The sequence below is a fragment of the Microtus pennsylvanicus genome, chromosome 6 (assembly GCF_037038515.1).
Source record: "Microtus pennsylvanicus isolate mMicPen1 chromosome 6, mMicPen1.hap1, whole genome shotgun sequence".
NCBI lineage: Eukaryota > Metazoa > Chordata > Mammalia > Rodentia > Cricetidae > Microtus > Microtus pennsylvanicus.
This window is the reverse complement of record NC_134584.1, coordinates 111598014-111622360: the sequence shown is the minus strand read 5'-3', so window position 1 is coordinate 111622360 and position 24347 is coordinate 111598014. Positions and strand designations below refer to the sequence as shown.

Genomic DNA, 24347 nt, shown 5'->3' with positions numbered 1-24347 from the left:
AACTTCAGTGACCCTAACACAGGTTTCACCTACAGCTCTTTACATTTTACCGTCAGCATTTGCACTGACTGGTCTTTGCGCAGGTCTAGGCTTCCGATCTTAACCCCATTCATTTCATCGTTAGCTTACTCTTCATTATAGTATTCTAGAGCTTGTGAACATGTTAGCTCAACTTGAGAATTCTCAAGAATGCTGTGGGTGTTCAAGGAATTAGCAGGGCAGGCATGGTGGTGCATGCCTTTAATCCCAGTACTTGGGAGGACAGCCAGGGCTACACAGTGAGATCTTGTCTCAAAACAGAGGATGAACTGACAGCTGTGTGACTGTCCTGTGCCAAATCCCTTACTGTGTGCCTTCCCTGGGGACACCCAGTTCATTTCTCAGAGCTCCATTCTCAGCGAATCCTCCAATTAACCTGTTGCCCAGAGCAACACAAACCACTAGAACACAGACTTAAAAACCAAGCCATTTAATTGTATCTTTGAAGGTAAACAATACATGGACCTGGACCCCAAGCCCTAACAATGCTAGAGTTACAGGTCCAAAATGTGGTGTGGCTGAAGAGTTCAGAAGGGTCAGAGCTCAAGTGTTTGGTAGCATAGAGTATGTGATCCAAGAATTCCACTTAGCGGTTTCACCAATTACCGCCAACAGATCCCATGGATCTTCTAAGACAGGAAAACACACTCAGTCCTGGTTTTAAGGATAACAGCATGAAGGGTGCCAAAGATTATGCTGTTCTCCTCCCAGCACACCCCCAATACGTGCAGCTGAAGCTGCAGTGTAGGGCTGAGATCGGTCCTTCTGTCCACTCAGCTCCACAGAATGCCACAGGCAGAGTGCTTGTCAGGACAGCTTTTTAACAAGCACCGAATGGGAAAAAGAACCCTCTAGTGGCACACCAAGTTAGTTTATAAGATTTTACTCTTTACAAATAAAAAAAGCTACATGATTTACTTTTTCTCCTTTTTCTCTTCTTTCTTTCCATCGCCCTTCTCCTTCTCTTTCTCATCCTTCCTCTCCTTCTTGCTCTCTTCCTTTTCCTGTCCCTCCTTCTTCTCTGCATCCCGGTTGGCGATCTTGTTGTTGATGAGGTTGTGCAAGGCGACCACAGAGCGGATCAGTGAGGCCAAGTACACCACCACCATCTGATCATTGGTCTTCAGGTAGAAGGCCTTGACGAACTCCTGCAGGCTGGCGTCCGGCAGCAGGTTGAAGACGTCCTGCAGCTGGTAGATGATCTGGTGGTTGATGGGCAGCTTGCCACTGGCCACTTTCTCCAGGTAGCTCCTGATGTCCAGGAGCTTGGAGTTCAGTCCCTTCAAACCATGGACCTGGTTTGTGATTCGCTGGGAGAGAGTTCCCACTGTAGTGTCCTTAATGTCTCTGGAACAACCCAAAAGGCAGAAAGTGCATCAGATTACACATTCACAAATGTAAGGACAACAGTTCAGATCAGCAACAACTTTCTGGTCATCTGGGTCTTCAGAAAATTTTTTTTTAAAATATTTATTTATTTATTATGTATACAATATTCTGTCCGTGTGTATGTCTGCAGGCCAGAAGAGGGCACCAGACCTCACCACAGATGGTTGTGAGCCGCCACGTGGTTGCCGGGAATTGAACTCAGGACCCTTGGAAGAGCAGGCAATGCTCTTAACCACTGAGCCATCTCTCCAGCCCCCAGAAAATTTTATTTTTAACTTTGTGTATATATGTGTGAGTGCAATGCTCCCAGAGGCCAGAAGAGGGCATCAGATTTCCTTGAAGTTTAGAAGCAGTTGTGAGCTATCTGACCTGGATGCTGGGAACCAAACTCAGGTTCTCAGCAACAACAGTCAGTGCTCCTAACCAATGACCACACATCTCTCCAGCCCTCACAGGTAACCTTGCTTAGTTCTCTGATTTGGCGTCCCTGGTTTAGAAAGGATGACATTTCCCTATCTGTTTTGCTATAACGTTGAGCAGCTTACATCAGTCAGTGGTCATTTTCAAAGCCTGGAAGAACTTAAGTGTAGGTGAACATGAAATCTTTCAAGTACGCTCTCACACAAATACCATCCCAGGATGAAGATTCTCTGCAGAAACACACTGATCACTGGATAGCACAGGCCTGTGTTTACACGTGTGTGTGTGTCCCCTGTCACAGCCATGTAGCCTCAGCCAAGACACTTCGGAGTTGAACTTGTTCAACCACATTGATTTGTAAGAAATCAAAGAGCTGGAAGTGGCAGCTCACGCCTTTAATCCCAGTACCCTGCAGGATGAGGCAGAAGGATGGCGACTCTGACTAACCTGGGCTACAGTGAGACCCCATTTTAAAAAGCCAGAAAGAAACCAAAGGCTCAGAAAGGGGCTGTGACTCATTTACAAGAGAAGCATGGTGGCTAAGCTGACCCTGAGGTGAACTCCTAACAGATAGATCCCTCTAAAATGGCTCACTAGGCAGCTAACTCTGGCACTGTACACGATCTCCACCTGCTTCTGCCTCTCAAGTGCTAGAATTAAAACTGTACACTACCATGCCCAGACTGATTTTTTTTATTATTTTTGTTCCTGGTGTGCACGCCCGCTTATCTATATGTGCACCATGTATGTCCCTAGTGCTCTTGGAGGTGAGAAGAGGGCATGAGATTCCTTGGTGCTGGAGTCACAGGTAGTTGTGAGCTGTCATGGGGTGCTCCTACAAGAGCAGCAAGTGCTCTTCACTGAGTCACTTCTCCAGTCCCCACCGGCTCACCTCAACAAGTGTTCCACTCCAACTTCCTCAGCTTCCTCTGCCCCAATTTCACTGGTCACATGCTCAAAAGTTTTTGATGTTGGCGTTCCGTCCTGTGAGAAGAAGCTTAACTTTTGTTATTTATTTTCAACAAGCCAACTGGCACGTTTCTCTGTCACAGCCGAATTGCTGGGACACCGCTGCTAGCTTGTTCGCATCATGTTGCCACTAAATTGTTCTCTACAGAAATTTGTCTTGTCAAGGAAAATTGTATTCCCTCAAGCCCACACTTGGGGATCAGTGCTCAGAAGACTCGAGTTAAGAATTTAGTTATTTCTAGAGTGGAAAATACTGCACTCGATATACATGAATATACATGTATATTCATGCCAACAAATTTAACCTAAACACGTACCATCTCCTGAACCAAATGACCCAAATGTGATACAACCAGTGACTAGTGGTTTGAAGGAAAGCATCCACAGGGGGTGGGGGTGGGGCCAGGTGGGCGGTTGGTTCACCTGACCAACAAGTGATTCCATGGTGGTGGAACTTGAGGACACTTTTTAGCCCGACTGCCAGCAGAGGCTGTGCTCCCATGAGGGCTCTACCAGCTTGTGCACAGTAGGCCACAGGCCCTGGACAAGCCTTTAAGTCATATCACACACTGAACCTGCTGGAAGTGAAGCTGGCTCTCATGTTATGCAGGATTGTGTGAGAAGCCCCCAAAGGTACTCTAGCCTTCGGACACTAAGATGGCCGAAGCCTTCTAGTCTTTTAGGACTTCATGACAACTGGGTCAAGACCAGGGATAAAGCTTTACTGCAACCAAACAATACATTTGGATTTAAGTTCCATGGAGCTACAAAACAAAAGCAAAAAACAGGACTAGGCTTAGGAGGGAGCCACCCTAGAACAACCCTTTTCAAATTCTAAATCTGTATAGTAAGAGAAATATTACAACCTGAATCCCTCTTGACTGTGAAGATTGGGCTCTTTGGAGAGCCTAATACAAATATTTTGTGCTCACTCCCCAACCCTGTTTTATCAGGCTCTCCCCACGAGCTCACACCCAGCTTTCCTAAGGACAGAGAAAGGCTGGCTACTGCTCACTGCTCTACTGACTGCAACCCAAGTGCCAGAAGATCACAGGTCTGGCACTTGACAGCTCTTTGTACTATATTTGAAAACCTAGGACCTGTCTGAAGGGATTGAAATCTTCAAAAGGAACCTGTACACTGTACTAAATCAGGACCTCGCTCTTGGGCCTGACCTCTCCTTTGCTGTGAAGGTCTCTGAGTTTCATCTGACTACTCGGGGCTTCAGTGTCTTTAGTGAAAAAGGATTACAGGTTTCTTGGTCCTTTTCTAGTTCTAAAATCTGATGATTCAAAACTCAAGGCTAGTCTGCTAACAGGAACCAACACCTTCTTTTCATCACAGAGAGATAAAGATTTGTTGAGTTGAACATGAACAACAAACCTAAAAAAGCTACCCAAGAACTTGCTAACCAATCTCCAGCCCGGAGCGAGTGACTTACGTCATGAACCTCTTCCACTGAAATGTAAGCTTCGGTGGGAAGTCCCAGGTCCTTCGGCTTCACGTCAATAATGACCAGCACCTGGCAAAAACACAAATTAGCAAACCTCCTCCTGACAAGGCACAATTTCAGTCTTCCCTCTTGTCACTTGGATCGTTTCCTTCTTTCAATTAGACACAAGCCAGAATGTTCAACAAGAAATAAGCTGGCAGCCGGGCGGTGGTGGCGCACGCCTTTAATCCCAGCACTCGGAGGCAGAGGCAGGCGGATCTCTGTGAGTTTGAGACCAGCCTGGTCTACAAGAGCTAGTTCCAGGACAGGCTCCAAAACCACAGAGAAACCCTGTCTCGAAAAACCAAAAAAAAAAAAAAAAAAGAAATAAGCTGGCATTTCACATGATCCATCAAGTCACAAGAACCCAAGTTTCAACCTCTGCCCCACTAAACTCATCACATTTTACAAGAGCGAGAGAGGGAGGGAGGGAGAGAGGGACAGAGAGAGGGAGAGAGGGAGGGAGAACAATTGAGGGAGTCAGTTCTCTCCTTTTCCAGTGTGGGTCCAGGAGAAAGAACTTGTCAGGTTTGATGGCAAGGGTCTTTACTCACCAAGTCACCTTGCTGGCCCCACTAACCATTCCTAACTTTAATATTCTCATTTATAAAGACAACATATAGTTACTGAGATGATTAAGTCAGTTATATACATGGCACGCAGCAGGTGCTTTACTTGCTAAATACACTAGTTACAACAAATTACTCAGAAACACACTCTACTGAAAGCTATGGAGAAGCAATGATGAATGTTTGCTACCCAGGTTCTTCACATGCTGCCCTTGAGCAGCTGGCAAAGGATCATGGGAGCAGTGTACTTACAGAGTTGGGGCAGTATCTTTTCATGAGTTCATTGATGGCGATATCATTCTTGTGCAGTTTGGGGCCTGTGTGGTACCACCCAACTATTCGTTCTCTGGCTAAGAAGCAAAAACTTAGTAAGTTTTAATTATTTCATTGAGATCTGTGCAATTGGCTCAAAATAACAAGAACACCAGTACTTAAGTTTTCTTTTTAAAAATTCCAGACAAAAATGAATCTTGACACATTTATGAAATCTCTCAGAAAATAAGCAGCATGTGATGTAGATACAATGTATCCCAGACTTGCCTAGGGACCAATCCCATGTGAAGTGACCATCTATCAATATCAATCACAGAACAATGTATGAACAAACGGGAACAACATCACATTCCCATCACACAGGCGGCAGCTGTGTGAAGAGGTAACATGAAACAATGCACTCTGCCACTACATGCAAGGGCATGCAGACCCAGGGCCAGCCTGCCTCCAGCCCAGAGGGTGTACAGGGCCTTACACTGCTACTGTATTTTATCCACCCTACCTCATTTCTTTATTACCCACCACTAGTCTATTTTCACTTAGTCCAGCTAAGTGAACCGATTCTTGACAGTAAACAAAGACAGACACCAGGTTTAAACACAGACACCACAGCACACAAGCAATTAGAAACTCAGACTTACCATTGACCTTCTTAAACATTCCATACATGTTTTCCAAATAATCATGGTCTAAAAACCAGACAGAATCATCTTTGTCATCTTCATCGAATGGTACTAAAGAGAGAGAGGGGGAAAGAAAATAAAGACTTCTGCTAGGGGCTAGCTGCTCAGTCACAGTGAAGCCCCTCACTTGTCCACTGCAGGACTGCTTCACCTTCGTTCAAAACCTCCAGATTCCCAGCTACTCTTAAAATGCTAAAGACTCTTAAAAAAGGACACATAATCTCTGGCTCGCTAAAGGCCCAGTTCTTTCTGATATTTCCCGCATGGCCAATTATAGACAATACCCACTGTCCTTTTCTAGAACACAGATCCTGCCAGCAATACACGGAACATAAATGTAGCATCATGGCTAAAGATTCATGACAGAGCGTTAAGGCTAACAGCCCCCCACACAAATCTTTCTTTCCTCCTTGCTCTACCACAGCCAGTGTTCAAATATTTAGAGTCAGAGCCGAGAGGCTATCCCGAAGGCTTGTTCTGAGATGCAACCACACTTCTATGTTCACACAATCGGGAGCAGTTCTTGCACTCCAAGAGATGAGCAGCTGCAATGGACACTGCGAGTTAAAAATACTCGCTTCCTGGTCTAGTGTGTAGCCATTCGGCTCAAACAGCAATTCTGAAATAGGATCTTCAGGTTGTAGTAAAAAATGCTCATTTTCCATAAGTAAACCACATCCCAACCATGCAAAACTTTACCTGCAAAACTGTTGGATACATCAAGTACTTTCTTTTGCCATGACCCCAAAAGCACACCAACGACTCGCTTCTGGTTTCCAACCTTGCCAATTCTGAATGAGAAAAACAGGTGGTCAGGTTTTAGAGGCGGGCAGACACTCAACCCCAACAGTTAGCTACTCAGTGGCGAGTTTCAACAGCACAGATACAATTTAGTTTATGTGGGAACTAAGTCCATAAACAAATGTAACAGATCAGTTCCCGATAAGGAAAGATAAGGAAACTATCCTAACACACACTGGAAGGTTACTTTCTAAAGACAGCAGAAGCTTGCTTGGAGAAAATTCATACTTTCTTTTTTCTTTTCCAGTTTTCCTTTAAACTGTCTTCTCTACACTGAAATCTCAGGGATGAGGTCACTAGAGCAGCACCAGTTTTATGGCACAGCCAGTTCTCTCAAACCTCTGTGCTGTGCCAACCCGCTCCAGATATGTACTTCATGCTCTGGACGGGCTAGTGGTCCAGGTGGATCCCCACTCAGAAGCCACAATGTGCCATTTTGCAGCCTCTCTCTCTCTGCTTTATTAGGCAGAGGCCAGCAAGAAGCTGGTGACTAAGCACACGGGGAGAAAGGCTGGATGAACAAGGAGGCTTTTACTTCACAATGTCAACCTCTGTCTCAAACCTCCCCTGTGGTTTTCTGCTAAGGAGGTACAAGCATCTCGCTCTGTAAAGATTTTTTCTTTTTAAACCACTAGTAAGTTATATATTTGGAAATAATTTAATTCTCTGCTAAGGAAACACATAAGCTGCAGTGAACTCCTGAGTTTCTCGTTAGTTTAACTGTAGTGTTTTAACACAGAGCCTGGCAAATCAATACTAAATCTGGGGTATGGGTAGAATGAAATCGAGGGTTCTGTATTCCTGGTGTCCGCCCCCGCCCCCCTCCCCCCCCAATTCACTGAAAATACTTCATACAGTGAGCTTCTACAGGCCAATGGAAACTTCACCCACGGGCCTTTTAGTTTACAAAAGTCCGCTTGTGTCTTTAGAGTCCTCCAGCGGTTCCAGGACACAGCCACCAGCAGAGTCTGCCCTTCCTAGGTTCTCACCAAGTGTCAGAATAAAACCGAAGCTGTCCCAAGGGAGTAAAACTGCGTCTACTGTAGAAAGCCCACAGATCCAGTTAATCCCAGGCATCGACAAGCAATACAACTGAACCCGGAATCAAAACGCTCCGTCTCGAGGGTGTTTTGGGCTCTGGTTGAGTTAGCTGCACAAAGCTTGGCTCGGGCCGGGCACTAGCATGACTTTACAGCAAGCTCCCTACGAGATATTCACATTTGTGAATTCAACTAATTATCTCGTAAAACTTCCAAACACGTGCAACAGGTCTGGCAGGCTGAACGGCTGAGGAAGGGTGGAAGTGGCAGGGAGCTAACTAACCAGGGGCACTGTAGGATGACCCAATCTGGACCGGCCTCATTTTTTTAGGGAAAAAAACGGCACCTTATCCACGTTTTTAAGGTACCATCCAACCAGACTTCCCGCTTAAGACGGGGTGGTTACAACCAATGCCCGTCTATAGAGTCGTTCATCGGGGGCGCCGAGACTAGAATTTCGGTGACAGTTTTCACAGGCACGGACACTTGAGACTGAGGCGCCGTCCCGTGACACCGAGCCGCCCTGGGGAAAGGCGCGGCTGAGGGCGGGTAGCAGGGTCCAGATTCCGGTCACTCAACAGGCGGGCCAGGCCCGGGAGTGGCGGCCGCGGCGGGGGCTCCGAGCACCGCGGTGTGGAGCCGCCAGGGTCTCCCGCCCCCCACCCGCGTCCCCATCCCGGTCCCCGGCCCCGGCCGCCGCGTTATGCCGGGAGCGCCCGTGACTCAGCAGCCCTGCGCCGTGCGGCCGCCACGCGCCGCCCGCTCACCGGTTGAAATGATCCACCACACTGAGCAGCACCAGGGGGTGGACCACCACCTTCTGCACAGCCAGCTCCGGCATCGCGACACAGCCCGCCCGCCGGCCCGGCTCTCTGCGACCCACAAACACCGGCAACCGCAGCTACACAGGCCGCTCCTCCAGGCCCCAGTGCCTCCCCTTCCGGTTTGACGACCGCCGGAGAGGCGACTTCCGCTCCCAGAGTGCTTCGCACGCGTGCCCGCACTGTCGCCAGGGCCACCATCTTGAGAAAGGGAAAGGGCCGACCGTGGGACTTTGGATGCTGTTGATGAAGCTTGACTGGAGCTTCCCCTAGCTTTTTGCCTCAGTTCCTCTAGCTCCCTGTTTTGTTTTTATGAGCGGTTTCTCTGTGTAATGGCTCCTCTGGCAATTCGTGGAACTCACCATGCTGGCTTTGAACTCACAAAGATCCACCTGCCTCTGCTCCCCCAGGCACTGTGATTAAGTGCTCTTGTCACTGCCTGGCATTATCTCATCATTTTTATTGTTGGAAATTTTCCTTAATGTCCATTTGAACATAATGAACCAGTGACATTCTGGTTTTGTTAATCCTAAAGATTTGAGGAGAAGGACCCATGACCCAAATCATTATAACAAAATTAATTAAAACAAGCTTTTTAAAATTTGCATACATGGGCTGCCCCTCCCTAAAAGTGGAGTTTAAGAAATCAGCACTAAATAAATAAATAAGGGGAACTTCATAATTTAAAAGGTCGGGCAGTGGTGGCGCACGCCTTTAATCCCAGCACTTGGGAGGCAGGCGGATCTCTGTGAGTTCGAGACCAGTCTAGTATACAGAGCTAGTTCCAGGACAGGCTCCAAAGCTACAGAGAAACCCCGTCTCGGAAAACAAAACAAAACAAAACAAAACAAAACATCAGCACTAGACATGAGGGAGACAAGGTTTTGATAGCTCCAGGGTAGGAGATTTGGTGGGCAAAGTAGGTGAAGGTACAGGAGCAGACCACGGGCATAACAAATTGGTCATGATGAGCTCCCGAAACAAAGACATGATTGCAAATTGGTTTTAACAAGTACTTATCATAACAACAGGTAGTCATAACCTTTTGAAACAAAGGTAGGACTTCAGGATGGTTTTGAAACAAAGACATGGTTGTCATTTCCTGGAACAGGCAGTACAGAGCCATTTGTAGTTAAGGTTATAGGTGGGGCATAGCCCAATCCTTGAGAAATGTTGATTTAATCATAACCATGAGTGACCTGTATGCATGCATGCACACACACACACACACACACACACACACACACACACACACACACGCGTGCGCGCGCGCGCACACACACACACACACACAAATGCACTCATATGCACACTTCACACACACATTCACACAAACATTAGAAAAAAAATCCCTAAAGACCCGGTCTCGCTGTGTGCCTTGATTGTCTTGGAACTTGCTTCATAGACCAGGGTGACCTCAAAACTCACAGAGGTCCACTGGCCTCTGCCTCCTGGACCCTGGGATTACAAACGTGTGCTACCACACTCAGCGTGAAAATGTACTTTGTCAGCCTTCATTATACAACGTGTTAAAGCATGCTTGCTGGTGTGCAGTGCCTGATTCGGGGTGGCCTTCTTCATTTCATGCCTCGCACAGCGCTCTTCAGCCCAGGAGAGACGTGTCTAGTGTAGGAAGAGCTTGGGCAGATTTCCTCTAATTTTGTCCTTAGAGATTTGGTGACTGTTGAGTGATCAAAGGCTGATTTAATTTTCCTTATGTGCCAAATAAAGCTTAATATGGAAGTCCAAAGGAAACATCTTTTTTGATGAATATATATAAGAGATATAAAGAAGACAGTTTGAAATAATAAGAAAGGCAGTTTTTTCCATGTCTCATTCTGATTTTTAAAATATGGAAATAATCCCTGAGACTAGACCCACTCCCGGGGACTGAATTCTTCCAGAGTAATACGGAAGAGGTGGGTGGCTATAGAAAACCCACTGTCTTTTGTTCCTCAGACTCAAGACTTAACTTTTGGGGGACCTGATGAGATTTTAAGGATAATCTGTTTTTCTCTCCTTTGATCATTTTTAAGTTTAGTTTAGGGAGTTAGTCTTCCTGACCCAGGATCTTGAAAGAGTTCTCATTTTTGTTAAATCCAGGGAAGGAATAATCCTATGAATATTCTGTCAATATCTTGAGTTTTGTGACCTCCAGTTTTCATCTTACTGAATTTAGAAGGAAGAAGGAGGGGGAGAAGGAAGACAAGGAGGAGGAGGAGGAGAAAAATGAGGATGATGGTGTTGTCAACAACAAGAGACTTACCTCTAGCCCAAGTCTGTGTTCATTGCTCATGGTTCCCCAGCAAGCTCTTTACCTGGGAAGACATCTCCCTAGCCCACTTCTTTTCTTTGTAAGGAACCTGGACTCTGGATGTTTTGTGCTAGAAACAGAAAATAGACTAAGCCAGTGTCTCAAGGTAGGCTGGTGTCGGTCCTAAGTGCTTGTTGACTGCATGTAATTCAAAGCTATGCTTTCAGAAACCTTTAATAAATTTATGATTTATTTTTATTCTTTCCAGGAATGTGGGCAAATTAACATTAGCATGGCTACGAGCTTCTGTGCAAGCTGTGCTGACCTTTAGTCTGGTTCTGAATGCTTTAAACCCTGACTTATGCTCGAGGAAGCCTAAGTGATCACACATCCAGCCCTCAGTTTGTCTCCTGTCCTACAGGTGACTCCCAGGGCTCCTCTTTTGCGGCACATGGCATTTTCCAGTGATTCAGAGGCTCTTACTAATGCCGGAAACACAAAGTTCTTGTCTTAAAATAATGCTGTGTAAATACTCAAATGTTAATGTGAAATATTAGTAGATCATGCTTCAGAAAAAAGCCTGGAAGGAAATACACCAGACGACTCACAGTGACTCTCTGAGCGATGATGGCTAGTATTTTCTACTCTCTTTCTGTGTGTGCAAGTGTGTGTGTATGTGTGTGTGTGCACACATGGATGAACATGCATGTATGTACATTTGTGTGGGGTCCAGAGGTCAATGTCAGGTGTCACCTTATTTATTTTATTGGAGATAGAGTCTCACTGGAACTCACTATGTAGACAAGGCTGGTCTTGAACTCACTGAGATCCACTTGCCTCTGCCTCCTGAGTGCTGGACTCAAAGGCATATACCACCACACCAAGCCCCCATTTTAAAATAGTTTTATCAAACAATTTAACACTACTACGTGTCTCTGTGTGTGCCTGTGTGTCTGCAGTTGAGTGCGATGCCTGCAGAGGTCAGGAGAAAGCTTTGGATTCCTTGGAACTCTTGTTCCATGCAGCTGTGAGCTGTCTCAGTGGTTGTTGATAGCTCTTAACTGCTGAGCCATTTCTCCACTCTCTCCCCCCTCTGAGACAGGGTCTCTCACTGAGCCTGGAGCTCACTGATTAGGGAAGAATAGTTGACCAATGAGCTTCAGAAAGCCTCCTGACTCTGTCTCCTCAGCACCTGGGTTATAGGAGCTCACCACTAGTACTGGCTAACCTGTGGGTTCTTTTCCTCCATTGATTAAAGAACTAAAAGACAGGCCAACGGCTCAGTGCAAAGGGGAAGTTTATTGACAACTGTTAGAGACTTCCTGGGCGGAGAAAGCCTCCCAGGGCTGAGGAGACAGACCAACAGCAATTAGGAAAAGTGGGGTTTCCTTTAGGTCCAGGGCATCCCACCCACTTCCTCTTCCCTGTATCTCTGTTACTGAAGCTCTAGGCTCCTGCTGTAGCAGGGATTGGGTCTCTGTTTCTGTAAGTCTCGATTAGCTGGGGTAAGAGTGGGTGCCCTGACTTCTCCCCCTCTTTGTGCTGTAATGGCACAGAGACAGACCCCACATGAGGGGAGATGGCCTATGTTTCAGGGAAACAGGAACTTACTGCTGGAGAAAGATGCCATGAAGAGATGGAAAGTAACTACCCATTGCTAGGGGTAAAACGCATAAAACATTCTAATGGGTTATTGTATTTCATGTCTCCCAATCGAGTGGCTCACAGCCTCATGCCTGGGTTTGTGGGTGGGTGTTGGGATTTGAACTCTGGTCTTCACGATTGATCACCAAGTGCTCAAAACTACTTAACTGTCTCTCTGGCCTTTATTTATTTATTAATTATTAGCAATGGTTTTTTTTTTGAAAATTTTATTTATTTATGTTCTGTGTATCAGTGGATGAGCAGCCAGTGCTCTTCATTGCTGAGCCATCTCTCCAGCCCTCTTTTTTGTCTTTTTTCTTTTTTTTTTTGAAACAGGGTTTCTCTGTGTAGCCATAGCTGTCCTGGAACTAGCTCTTGTTGACCAGGCTGGCCTTGAACTCACAGAGATCCGCCTGCCTATGACTTCAGAGTGCTGGGATTAAAGCCGTGTGCCGCCACCACCTGGCACCTGGCTATTTATTTATTTTTGAGAGAGGGTTTTATGTAGTTGTCAGAATCACTGTGTAGCTAAGGAAGACCTTGAACTCCCAACACTCCCACCTCTGCTTCCAGTGTACTGAGACTGCAGGCATGTACCTTCATTCCTGGTTTATGTGGTGCTGGGGGACTAAACCTATGTCCTTGGTCATGCTGGGTGAGCACTCTAACAACTGTGCTACAAGGGTACGATTTCCAGAGGGGGAACAAGTGCAGGAAGTGGGAAGAGGTCTATGGTGTGATAATGTAGTGAACCTCGCATAGCTTTAGGAGCTTGCCAAGAGCTTGGTAGATGTCGGTAGACACAACTTTCGTTAGACGAGAGAAGTGCATCAGCCTTCTGTCTTATGACAGGGAACAAATTCTGTGTTTTTATTACCCGATGTTTGTATTTTAGGTAACCCCAGAAGAGTAAGAAGCGACACTTTCTTTTTCTTTTAGTAAATATTTCTTTATATTTTGCCTGATGTACTTTTATTATGAAAATAGTATATTTTAGAACCCTTTTCACTAAGATTGCACCTGTGACTGTTTTGATCTTCCCAGTGCCCGCTGGTGCAGGGAAAACTCGATTTATTGAAAGAGGTCTCCTGCTTTTTTTTTTTTTTTGCTCTGTACAGGTGATGGCCCTGCGTGCTGGCCTTGGATCCTATGTGGCCGTCGTTCGTCTTGCTGTTGTCATATTTCATTTAACTGCAAATTAAAAAGGAACTGAACAAAATTACAGCAATTTCTGTTCACATCCAGGAAATAGAACTCTCTGCAGGAACCCTTGCATGAGTTAGAAAATCATTTTGCATTGTGCTGCTAGGCCTGCGAGGTGCCCGCGGCGCAGCACGGCTCACCTCTCTTGGATGAAGCCCAGAGAGCCCTCGGTGCAGCGACCGTAGGAAATCACCCCGCCGAAGAGCCCATTTTCTTTCAGGATCAGTGTTGGAAGCCGCTGTGCTCCAAACGAGGTCCCGAGATTGGGAGCGGAGCAGCTACAACAGAGATTAGGAAGAGAAAACCCAGGAGGTCACACCCAGCCTTGGGAGCTGCTTCAGCTGGGGCCTCTCTAGACCTTTATTTTGAATGTATCTCTTCATTCTATTATCCACGGTGCCAGTTTTAATAAAAACAAGTCATTAACATGAAACAAGCAAAGAGAACTGGTTTTTATTTTTGGGCTTCATACTTGCTAGGCAAGCTGCTCTGCCACTGAGTGCCCCCCCCCCCCTCCGGTCCAGAAGTTAATGTCGTCTATGTTTTAAAGTGCCTTGAGCCTGCTCTTGCTTTTTTGTTCTCCATTCTGATACTGTTTTTGTTTAAGCTTCTTTTGTACAGCGTTTTATTTATCTTTCAGGCTTGCCTGTGTGTCTCTGCGCAAACGCTACAGCACCTGTGTCGTGGTCAGAACACAGCTTCTGGGAGTTGGTTCTCACCTTCACTGTGTGAGTTCCAGGCACAGAACTCTGACCCTGGCTTGGCAGTAAGAGTTCTCTCACTGGCCTGTTTGTTTAGTTACAGACAGTCCAGGCTGGCCTTGAACTCACGGTCATTACTTTAGCCTTTCCATTCTTCCTTCTCCCCTCCCTCTTCTTCTGCCTGAGACAAAGTTTCACGTAGCCCAGTTTGGCCTTAAATTAATTCTGTAGCAGAGACTCCTCTCATGGCTGCTACATTTCCCTGCTCATTTGAGTTTGTTCTTTCTGTTAAGGGCCTTTTGGGAATTGTGGGAATGCTTAAGATATAATGACAGTTTTTTTTTTCAGAATATGTTTTGTAAATGCCATAAAACATTAGGGTTTTGGGGCTGGAGAGATGGCTCAGTGGTTAAGAGCATTGACTGCTTTTCCAGAGGTCCTGAGTTCAATTCCCAGCAACCATATGGAGGCTCACAACCATTGGTTATAAGATCTGGTGCCAACTTCTGTTTGCAGGGACACATGCAGGCAGACCATTGTATACATAATAAATAAATAAATCTTTAAAAAAAACACATTAGCGTTTTCTATAACTCCACAATCAACAGTATATTAAAGTATCTTAAGAGGATATAGAGATTGGTTAAAAGTATTTTAGGCCCTAAAAGACAACATTAAGCTTTGTTTGCTTGCTTATTTGTTTGTTTTGGATTTCCAAATCAGGGTTTTTCTGGGTAACATCTCTGGCTGTTCTAGGACTCACTTTGTAGACCAGGCTGATCTCAAACCCACAGAGATCTGCCTGCCTTTGCTGTGTGCCACCACAACCCAGCACTTTGTTTTTAATAAATTTGTAAAAATAATTAAAAAAATTAATTCTATAGCTAGATAACCTTGAAATTCTGATCCTCTTACCTCACCTTCTAGATGCCCAGTTACAGGTGTGCACCACTAAGCTCCGCCCTCCTAATTCCCTCCCTTTCTCCCTCTTTTCTGTCTTCTCTTCCACCGAGTCTTCTTATATACCGAGGCTGGCCTAGAACTCCCGATTCTTTCACTTGGGGGGGGGCGGGTGACTGCTGGTATTACATGTGTTTGCTACTATCCAATTCAGTTAAGGTGTGTTTGTCCTCAAAGTTAAATATCTATCAAATAGGGCTGGTTCGTTAGGGAAAGACACTCGCCACAAAACCTAATGACCTGATTCAATTCTTGAAACCCAATGAAAGGCAGATGGAGAGAATCAACTCTACAGAGTGGTTTTCCGACCTCCACGTGTGTGCGCATGCACCCACAACACTTCATATACACACACAAATACACACACACGTATCCAGAGAGAGAGGGAGAGAGGGGGAGGGAGGGAGGAAGAGAGAGAGAAAGAACGCATAAATCAACTTGCCAAAACCTTTCCAATGTTTATAGGATAGAATCTGAACACACGCAGAGTTCTTCGATTGTATTTTCTCCCAGCCTGGGCACAGTGATGCACCCCTGTAATCCCAGCTGTTGTTGGGTGGTGAGTTCAAGCATGAACGACAGAATGAGAGCCCGTTCCCTGAAACTAAACACAGCTCAAAACCCAAACTCAAGTTTTCCCTATTAGTCCATACAATTTTTTTTTAAATCTATTGTTTTGAATCCAAATGACCTACTCAAAACTGTGACTGAAAGGTGAGATGCTCGAGTGAAATCTCTCAAAAATCTAAACAATTTGTTTTGGGTCATCTTCCTGAAGGCACTGTGCACCTTCAGGTGTAAGGACGATGTACTCTGCATTTTTGGTTATCGTCAAATAACCTCTTCATTTTTCTACCCCCATCATAATTTCTGAAGCTCCCTTTGTAGGGAGCTCTTTGGAACTCCACACGGGCCTAAGGCCGAGCCGGGGCCACGCAGAACAGCGGTCTTTTCACACAGCACTTAGCATTTTAAACAGAAGATGTTTGAGAGGTAAAGGGCACTCACAGAGTCCGGGAATCCGCTATTAACTCCAGGCCCAGGGATGAGAAGCTCTTTAGTGGACTGATACCTCAGCTGCTCAAAACCCCTTTTTCAAAGATAGTTCGAGCTTGATTCTGATCAAATTAAACTGCTGAGAATGGAGACTTTTCCTTGAGCATAGATTTATGCTTTTACCTTTAAAATTTAAACTCCTCTCTGACATCAAAGAGAGAGGAACGCAGGCCTTTAGAATCTCATTTTTAATAACTGGAAGCTCTAGGATAATGTTTAGAAGTTAGGAAGAAAATGTTGAAATTATTGCAATTTGCTTTTTATCTGCTATTTGATACTGAATACACATCATATTCTGCAAAAAATCTCTTTCTCTCTCTCTTTCTCTCTTTTCTTTCTTTCTTTCTTTCCTTCTTTCTTTCTTTCTTTCTTTCTTTCTTTCTTTCTTTCTTTCTTTCTTTCTTTCTTTCTTTCTTTCTTTCTTTCTTTCTGTCTGTCTGTCTCTCTCTCTCTCCCCCTCCCTCCCTCCTTCTTTCCTTTCTACTTCCCTTCCTTTCTCCATTCTTCCTTCCTCCCTCCCTCCCTCCCTCCCTCCCTCCCTCCCTCCCTCCCTCCCTTCCTTCCTTCCTTCCTTCCTTCCTTCCTTCCTTCCTTCCTTTCTCCTTCCCTCCCCCCTCCCTTCCCTTTTTTTTTTTTTGAGCCAGGGTCTCACTTAATATGTGGCGCAGGCTGATTTTGAACTCTTCTACTTCCATATCTTAGCGACCATTTAAAAAAGTGTATGGATGAATGGCTTTGAATTATTCTGTTGAATTTTAGTAGGCTTTCTCGGTAATGTTTTGAAGTTATGTATTCAAGTTAAAATAATGGGAAAAAAATCTTTGTTCTGCAAAAGGAAAACAGTTGTTTAACACGTGCGTCCAGCAGAGGGCGCTATCTGACCATGGACGTGGTGTCACTTTTCGCCAGGCTCCTGTAGCCCATTTTATCAATATACATAAAAAACTCAATGTTCAAATTAACTAGTTCAATAAGTAATTTAGCTCATTGATTTTTGGGCATATCCTAAGTGCCATTACAAGCTGCGGATATTTTAAATGCCATTACCTAATAGAAGGAATGTTTTAAGCACCTTTTATTGATTTTATTACCCCTTTATTTTGCTGTCTTGGTTTAAAATCATTTTAACCACTCCGTAATCAAGAAGAAATATATCGTTGGTGAAATACGGTCAATTTCCTAAAAACCTTTGACATCATTAAATAAGGAATTACAGTTGTTAAATCATGTCAGGCAATAACGGAGGGACAGAGAGATATAAAATTTGGAGCAGCGGGCCAGCATACCGTAAGCCCCGCTGACCCCGTGCCTGCAGATCCCTCGTGTGCCAGTCACACTCCAGGGTTTCTTATGGGTCTCACAGCCAGCAAGAAAGATTTAAGATCCCAGGTAGCCAGGAAGTTGGAGGGACCATAGCAGCCGGGATCATTTGGGACGATCATAGACTTTCTTAACAAGCTTGTACGATCTTTCATGAAAATGATTATCTATTTGGTAATCTCATTTGCTTTTCTTGCTCAGTTCTAGCATGCTATTAATATTCTGCTTAAGATGGACGCGAGGTAGTCTAACTTTTTTCTTCCCTTTTTTTTTCACGGTTCTCTTCTCATGCTCATTTGATTTTATATTAGTGGTGTTAGGGAGCTGATCAGCTGGGAGACAGGCAGGGAGTACGGCCCATAGACTGCTTAATCAAAGAGAGGCAGACGCAGGTCGTGAGCACCGGGCCTTGCTACAAGCCCGCTAATGAGTTGATTGCATTGACATTTGATATAATTTAACTGCAAATATCAATACGTGTATATGATTTGGCGCATGGCTGTTGAGGTGTGATTAGAAGTTGAAAATGATTCCTGGTTAAGAGACCACCTGGCTGTAGCCCAAGACCGGAGAATGGAGTTCTCCTCGTTAGATGGAAAAGATCCAGAAAGTCAAGTGTTTTGATTATTAATAGAATCTCCCCTTTTCTCTTAGCAAATGTTAGCTCCGAGAGGAAATTGATAATTATGCAAGGTCTGCTAGATGATCGTTGGGCGAACTCATTTCATTCCTTCAAATGAGCTCATGTCTACGGTTGCGGCGATCACTCACAGGCCAGGAAAGAGAACCAGCTCACATGACGGCGGGCATCACTTCCAACACGTCAGAGAGGTTCCGAGAACCCGGAAAGAAGCCGTCTTTTGGAGGCTGCGAACCAGACTTGTCTGTAATGTGGATGATTAGCCTATATTAGCTCATACAGCAGATAAATATATTATCCTAAACTGCATTGAGTAGACACTGAGTGTGCAAGACGTTGTTATAGGAGTCTCAAATATAGAGAATATCAAGTCTTGTTTCTCCTTTGTGGGGGTGACATGTACAGACCCTACCCCAAGGCAGGGTTGGATAGCGATGGGAGCCATGGGACAGGGAAATGCTAGGGAGGGCTATGGGGAGGGGGCTTCTGAAAAGGACCTTGAACTTCGGGTGATGGCATTCAGTAGACTAGCAATACAAACAGCATTGTGCGCTTAAGGGGAAATCAGGGGGAATGTCGCAAAACTGCAATCTTATTTGTTCTGTTTTTCTTTTCCATTTTGGTTATCAAGTGTTCAATATGCTATGAAATGTGTGCGTGTAAGGACAGGGGAAAAAACTAAGATCGCTTTTCTTTCCCAACAAGATGTAGAATCTTAACAATTCCCTGAAGACCTTGTGGCTCCCGGCTCCTGCCTGCCCGCCCAGTACTTCAAATTAATTAAGACGATTTCACCCAGGTACAAAACACAGGGACTTCTGGGTTGGCCAAGGTCTGCAACTTTTATTCTTATCTTTGTTTGGATCCACGAGAAATGAAATGAAAGAATGTGTTCGCACTTTGCTGGTATGCTGTAACTACGTAGAAAATCCGTGTGTGTGTGTGTGTGTGTAGGGGCTGGGAAATAAAGGGAATCCCAGACAATACAGGTCAAAAGAACTTAAATAAATGAAGTAGTTCAATTTATTCAGATTTATTTACTTATTTGTTTTTAATTACACATGTGCGTTTGTGTCTATGTGCACTATGTGTGTGAGGGTTCCCACAGAAGCCAGGTGTTTGTGTCTGTATTTGTACTATGTATGTGAGGGTTCCCACAGAGGCCAGAGAACATTGGATATCCTGGACCTGGAGTTCCAGGTGGTTGTGAACTACCTGATGTGGGTACCGGGAACTGTACCTGGGTCCCCTGCAAGAGCAGTAAGCGCACTTAACTGCTAACTCATCTCTTCAGCCCCCAGTTTTACTGATTTTTTTTTTTTACTTTCTTTGCCCAATATACCCAGATTGAAGGAGTAAATCTGAAACATTGTAGCCGAGCTGTTGAAATATGAGATGCGGGGCTGGGCTGCGTCCTGCCACCCGACTGAAACTGTATTCTTTTAAACACTGCTTGGCCCATTATATCTAGCCTTTTCTCGGCTAACTCTCACACCTGGACTAGCCCATTTCTAATAATCTGTGTAGCCCACGAGGTGGCTTACCAGGGAAGATCTTAACCTGCATCTGTCTGGAGTGGGAGAATCATGGCGACTCACTGAATCTGCTTCTTTCTCCCAGCATTCTGTTCAGTCTACTCCGCCTACCTAATTTTCTGTCCTCTTAAAGGGCCAAGGCAGTCTCTTCATTTAACCAATGAAATCAACACAAAACAGCAGACTCCCACATCACCGAGCCACAGGTTTGACTCCAGGGAATCAGCCACAGGCTTCCCACAGAAGGGCTCCCGTGTCCCATGGGATGTGCATCTGTAAGTTGAGCAATAGGTGTTTTCAGATTGGCTCCCTAATTCGACTGTTAGCCTTGCTTTTCCCTCTCTCCCCTTTTCCTGTGCTGGTTTCCTAAGATCTCCAGGTAGTCTTTCAGGCTATAGGTGGTGGTAACTTGAAAGGAACAAAGCATTCTGGAATGTAACTCATTTTGTCCTTCCCAGCTATTCTGCTCCGTGAGCCACTTTTGGGGGTGCTGTCTCAGGCACATTCCTTAGCTTTCCTGTCTACTCTTAGACTATACTCTGGTTACTTGTGTGGTAAGAATGTCTGGATTTCACTAATAAAAACGACTGCCTGTGTAACCTTCCAACTCACATCCAAAGTATGCGTCAGCCTTCTCCAGCTTATTACCTCACCCTTACGGCAAGAGCTTTCAGAAGGGAAGGGAGAAAGACAAGAACAGAAAGGACTTCCTTGATGAACCCTGGCATGACTTTCCAGCCATGCTCCCTGGGCTTGGCAGGTGCCTAGCACCAACTCTCCACATTGGAACAGGGGCTACCGGTCACATGCTGTTTCTCTGGCTCTGTTTCATGGTCCATCTCTCTCTATCCTGACCCTTTTGAATGGAGGTCTCTTTTAGGATGCTTTCTGGCCAACTCATACAACTGTTGTGAGGGTTAAATGAGACAATATATGTAAATGATTCTTCCTGGCACATGTTTGGACAAGTCAAGGGGTGATGTATTGGGCACTGTCTATAGGGTACTCTGCAAGTGTTTTATGAACCTTAGCATGCCCCAATCCTATGAGATGGATTTAAACGGACTCTGGTATGTTAGATTTGCAATGTCTCAAAGTAAGAGAGTAGCAAGCTTGAATTTATGCTTAGTTTATCCCAATGCCAGAATCTCTACTTCTTTTTGAAATATTTATTTCATTTTAAAATGTGTGTGTGTGTGTGAGTATGTGTATGTGTGTGTGTGTGTGTGAGTGTGTGTATGTGTGTGTGTGGGCGTGCATGAGTGAGCGTGTGCATGCTTGCGTGCAAGTGCAGTGCTCTAGGAGGCTGGAAGCAGGCGTTAGGTCCCCTGGGGCTGGAGTTACAGGCACTTGAGAGCTACTTGAGGTGAGTGCTGGGACCTGAACTTGGTTCTCTGCAAGAGCAGGGCCTGATCTTAACTGCTGAGCCAGTCTTCTGGTTCGCCCTGGCCCTTTATGGATGTGGGTTTATTTTGTTCTAAATCTAGTGCATACCCATGGACCTCAGTGCCCATTCTGTCTCATCGTGGTTTGTTTCTGCTATCAGATTTTTTTTAAATGTAATTTTTTTCCAATACAGCTTCTCACTATGTAGCTCAGGCTGGCTTGTGAGCTTCTGAGCCTCCTGCCTCCCGGCCTTTCGAAGTTCGGGATTATAGTTGTATGTTATCCCCTTGTCTTTCCCAGGTTCTTGAATGTCAAGTGTGCTGTCTAAGGTGTCTTCTCTTGGGTATTTCACCCACCTGCACCTGTCTGATACTTAGGTAGATCCGACTTCCTCCTTACATGTCCTTGACCGTCTGAGACCCTGGTGCGTTTTCACAAACGGACTCCATCTGAGAGTCAAGGATAGTCTTGGTGATAATCCGGCTAGAGAAGGGATCTTCCTTTTAAAGGGATGCCGAGAGTGATATGGGTGCGTGGCACAGACGCAGATCTGGGCCTCAGGGAGTCAGTCATCTCTGTAGTGAAGGAAGAGAGATGGTCGAATAGCAGGAGCTGCCGTTTGAGTTCCCGGAGCTCTTGTTCTGCCAAGAGCTCCGACACAATCTACCGTGATCAGAAATCTCACTGGAACGCTAGGTATTATTTGTTTTAGTAAAATGTCATTTAATGCAATCCCAGTACCAAAGCGGGGTTCTGAAGGGGTGCTGCTCTGAAACGTGGCTTCTACATGCCATGGTGCCCAGTGTGTGTGCATGCACCCGCACGCATGCACACGGATGTGCACATACATACCTGCACCACACCCCTTGGTAAAGCTAGCAAGCGTCTTACTTCACGTTTACCAAGAAGCTGACTGGGCCCCAGTAGACAATGTGAAAATCTGATTTTTATTTGTTCCTGTTACTTGGGCCAAAGCGACACAGAGCCCAGTTTTAACTACTGTCCAGACAGCTACTCAGCCGTGTAGATGGATTCCAAGTGCTTCAATCCTCTGCTGTGGAAAACGCATTCAAAAATTGTGAGTTTCTGCGCTTTTAAAGTAAGTGTGATCTTGCGAGAAGAATGAGTCTAGTCCTGTTTGGGGCTTCACGGGAGATTTGGCGATAATCAGGGAAAGACGTGGCTTGCCTTTTGTATCTCAGCTTTGTCCCCGGGCTCTCGCAAATAACAGAATCTGCCCTTTAGGAGTTCATACAGTTGTTGGGGGAAGGTATCCAGAGCTCCGTGGAGAAAAGGCTGCTCAGCGAGGCAAGGCTCTTTCTAGTCCTCTTAGCATCAATTATGCTCTGAAATATGTTTTCAGAATTCCAGGACCTGGCCCGAGACTGAGCTGGCAGCTGGTCGGTTCAGCAGGATTTAGAGCTGTCCACCTAGACACCGAACCCAAGTTTGCTTTGGCTAAATGAGGTAAAATGTACAATTACGTCCAGAAACGAACTACTAAATCTCCTGTAACAACCTCCTTACCACGTATCTTTTCTGGTATTTGGCTACAGACCCAGGCTGTGAAATCTGCAAGTTTGTCCTTTCAGTTGCACCAGCAACACCCTGAGCCGAGGAAGCTGTTTAAACTTGGATGTGTTTGTGTTTTTCCAGCGCGTGTGTCTGGAAGGGTCTCTTCCCCCGCCCTCCATGAAAATCCAAGAGAAGGCGACCTGCGGTTAAAAGCTTGGAAGGGCGAAGCACGCCGCTTTTTGTACACCTTGAAGACTAGCAAAATCTTTAATATGAGACTTTATTTGTACAAAGCCAAACTTCAAAACCACTCAAAAGCTTTTCTTATTAACTGCTGTCAGTCCCGTGATTTACAGAGGCAATAAAGAACTGGAGGGGGTACATTCATCACACACTTCCACACCAGAAGCCATTCTGTCCGGCGGTTAAAGGCAAGCGATGAAATGGATTCTTTTGTTCTAAAGCCCCACGCGTATCTCTGCTCCCCATTCTCCCAGTTGGGCACACCAGGCGACACTTGGTGGCGGGTCGCCACCCCGTCCCCGCTTCCTGATAAACTGCGACCGTGAAAACCTTGAGGGTCCACTTAGAATGCTTAGCCAGGAATAGCAATTAGGATCTTTACCTGGCAGCATATTTAGAACATAATTCTCGGTTTGCTCTGAATGATGGGTGCTCGCGTGCACTGTCTTCCATCTTGGAAGCCCCGGATGATGCTTAAACAATGTGGCCTTTGCTTTGCTCGGTAGAGCTCTCAAGATTTGGATTTTGAGGCTTGTCTGAGTTTTGATGCCAGAAAACGCCCTGAGTTTCAGAACACCGTCTTTGAATTCGCTTCGTATTATTTGATGTTGACTTGTTTTGTGTTCTGAGAAGACAGGGATGATGGGAGATGGAAGATGCTTTTAGTTACCTTCTGATTGGATTACACACTTACGCGTTGCCCAAATGCGTCAGGCACTGAGCAAGGTGGACATAAAGGCTACAATAATTTTGCTGTTTGAGACTTAAAAAACGGGGCAGTTTTGAGTTCAGGCAGTTTTGAATATTCTATCATTGCGTACATCCATCACTCAATAGTATTTGTTAAGCAATCACTGGCGCGTGACCATGAGCCAGGCACAAAGATTACTGGGGGGAAACAGCAACAATTTGGAACCAGGCACAGTGGTAAAGGTTTTACACTTGTGGGAAAATGTACACCAGGGTTAAATTGGGAGCGTTATTCCTAACTGGGTCAGTTACACGGTTAATTCATTCTCAGAAAGAAGCCAAGAGGACCAAACAAGAGATCTTTCAATATTTTCTAATTCCACAACAATCTGCTATATTTCTTAATTGCAGTGTTAATGAAAAATAATATGGGGGGGGGGGCTGGAAAGATGGCCCGGCAGTTAGAAACACTTGCTGTTCTTGCAGAGGACCTGGGTTCAATTCCCAGCAACCACATGGGTGACGCACAGTCAGCCCCTGGATATTTGGTGCCCTCTCTAGTCTCCATGGGTACTTACTTGCACTAACACGGGCATGCCCACACACAGAGAAAAAACCCCACAGATATATGTGATCAAAAAGTAAAATTATTATTTCTTATCTATTTAAACTTTTTGTTTTTGAGACAGGGTCTCTCTACATAG

General features: G+C 45.3%; 1 protein-coding gene across 1 annotated transcript; it reads right to left on the bottom strand.

Moving 5' to 3' along the window:
- Positions 1-453: 453 nt before the first annotated feature.
- Psmd7 (proteasome 26S subunit, non-ATPase 7) lies at positions 454-8625 on the bottom strand. Its single transcript, XM_075977388.1, has 7 exons — positions 8443-8625; positions 6534-6625; positions 5793-5885; positions 5131-5228; positions 4259-4339; positions 2741-2832; positions 454-1386 (listed from the first exon to the last, which is right to left on the bottom strand). The coding sequence occupies exons 1-7, from the start codon at positions 8514-8516 to the stop codon at positions 954-956; spliced, it is 963 nt and encodes a 320-aa protein (XP_075833503.1). The 5' UTR covers positions 8517-8625; the 3' UTR covers positions 454-953.
- Between the last annotated feature and the right edge of the window lie 15722 nt (positions 8626-24347).

Bases quoted from the DNA above. Each gene is read 5' to 3' on its own strand.
- Psmd7 (XM_075977388.1), bottom strand. From the start codon at position 8,516: ATGCCGGAGCTGGCTGTGCAGAAGGTGGTGGTCCACCCCCTGGTGCTG. The intron at 6,626-8,442 runs GTGAGCGGGCGG...TTTCTCATTCAG, and splicing joins GTGGTGGATCATTTCAACCG to AATTGGCAAGGTTGGAAACC. The intron at 2,833-4,258 runs GTAAGTCACTCG...TTCTTCTCACAG, and splicing joins CAGTGGAAGAGGTTCATGAC to GACGGAACGCCAACATCAAA.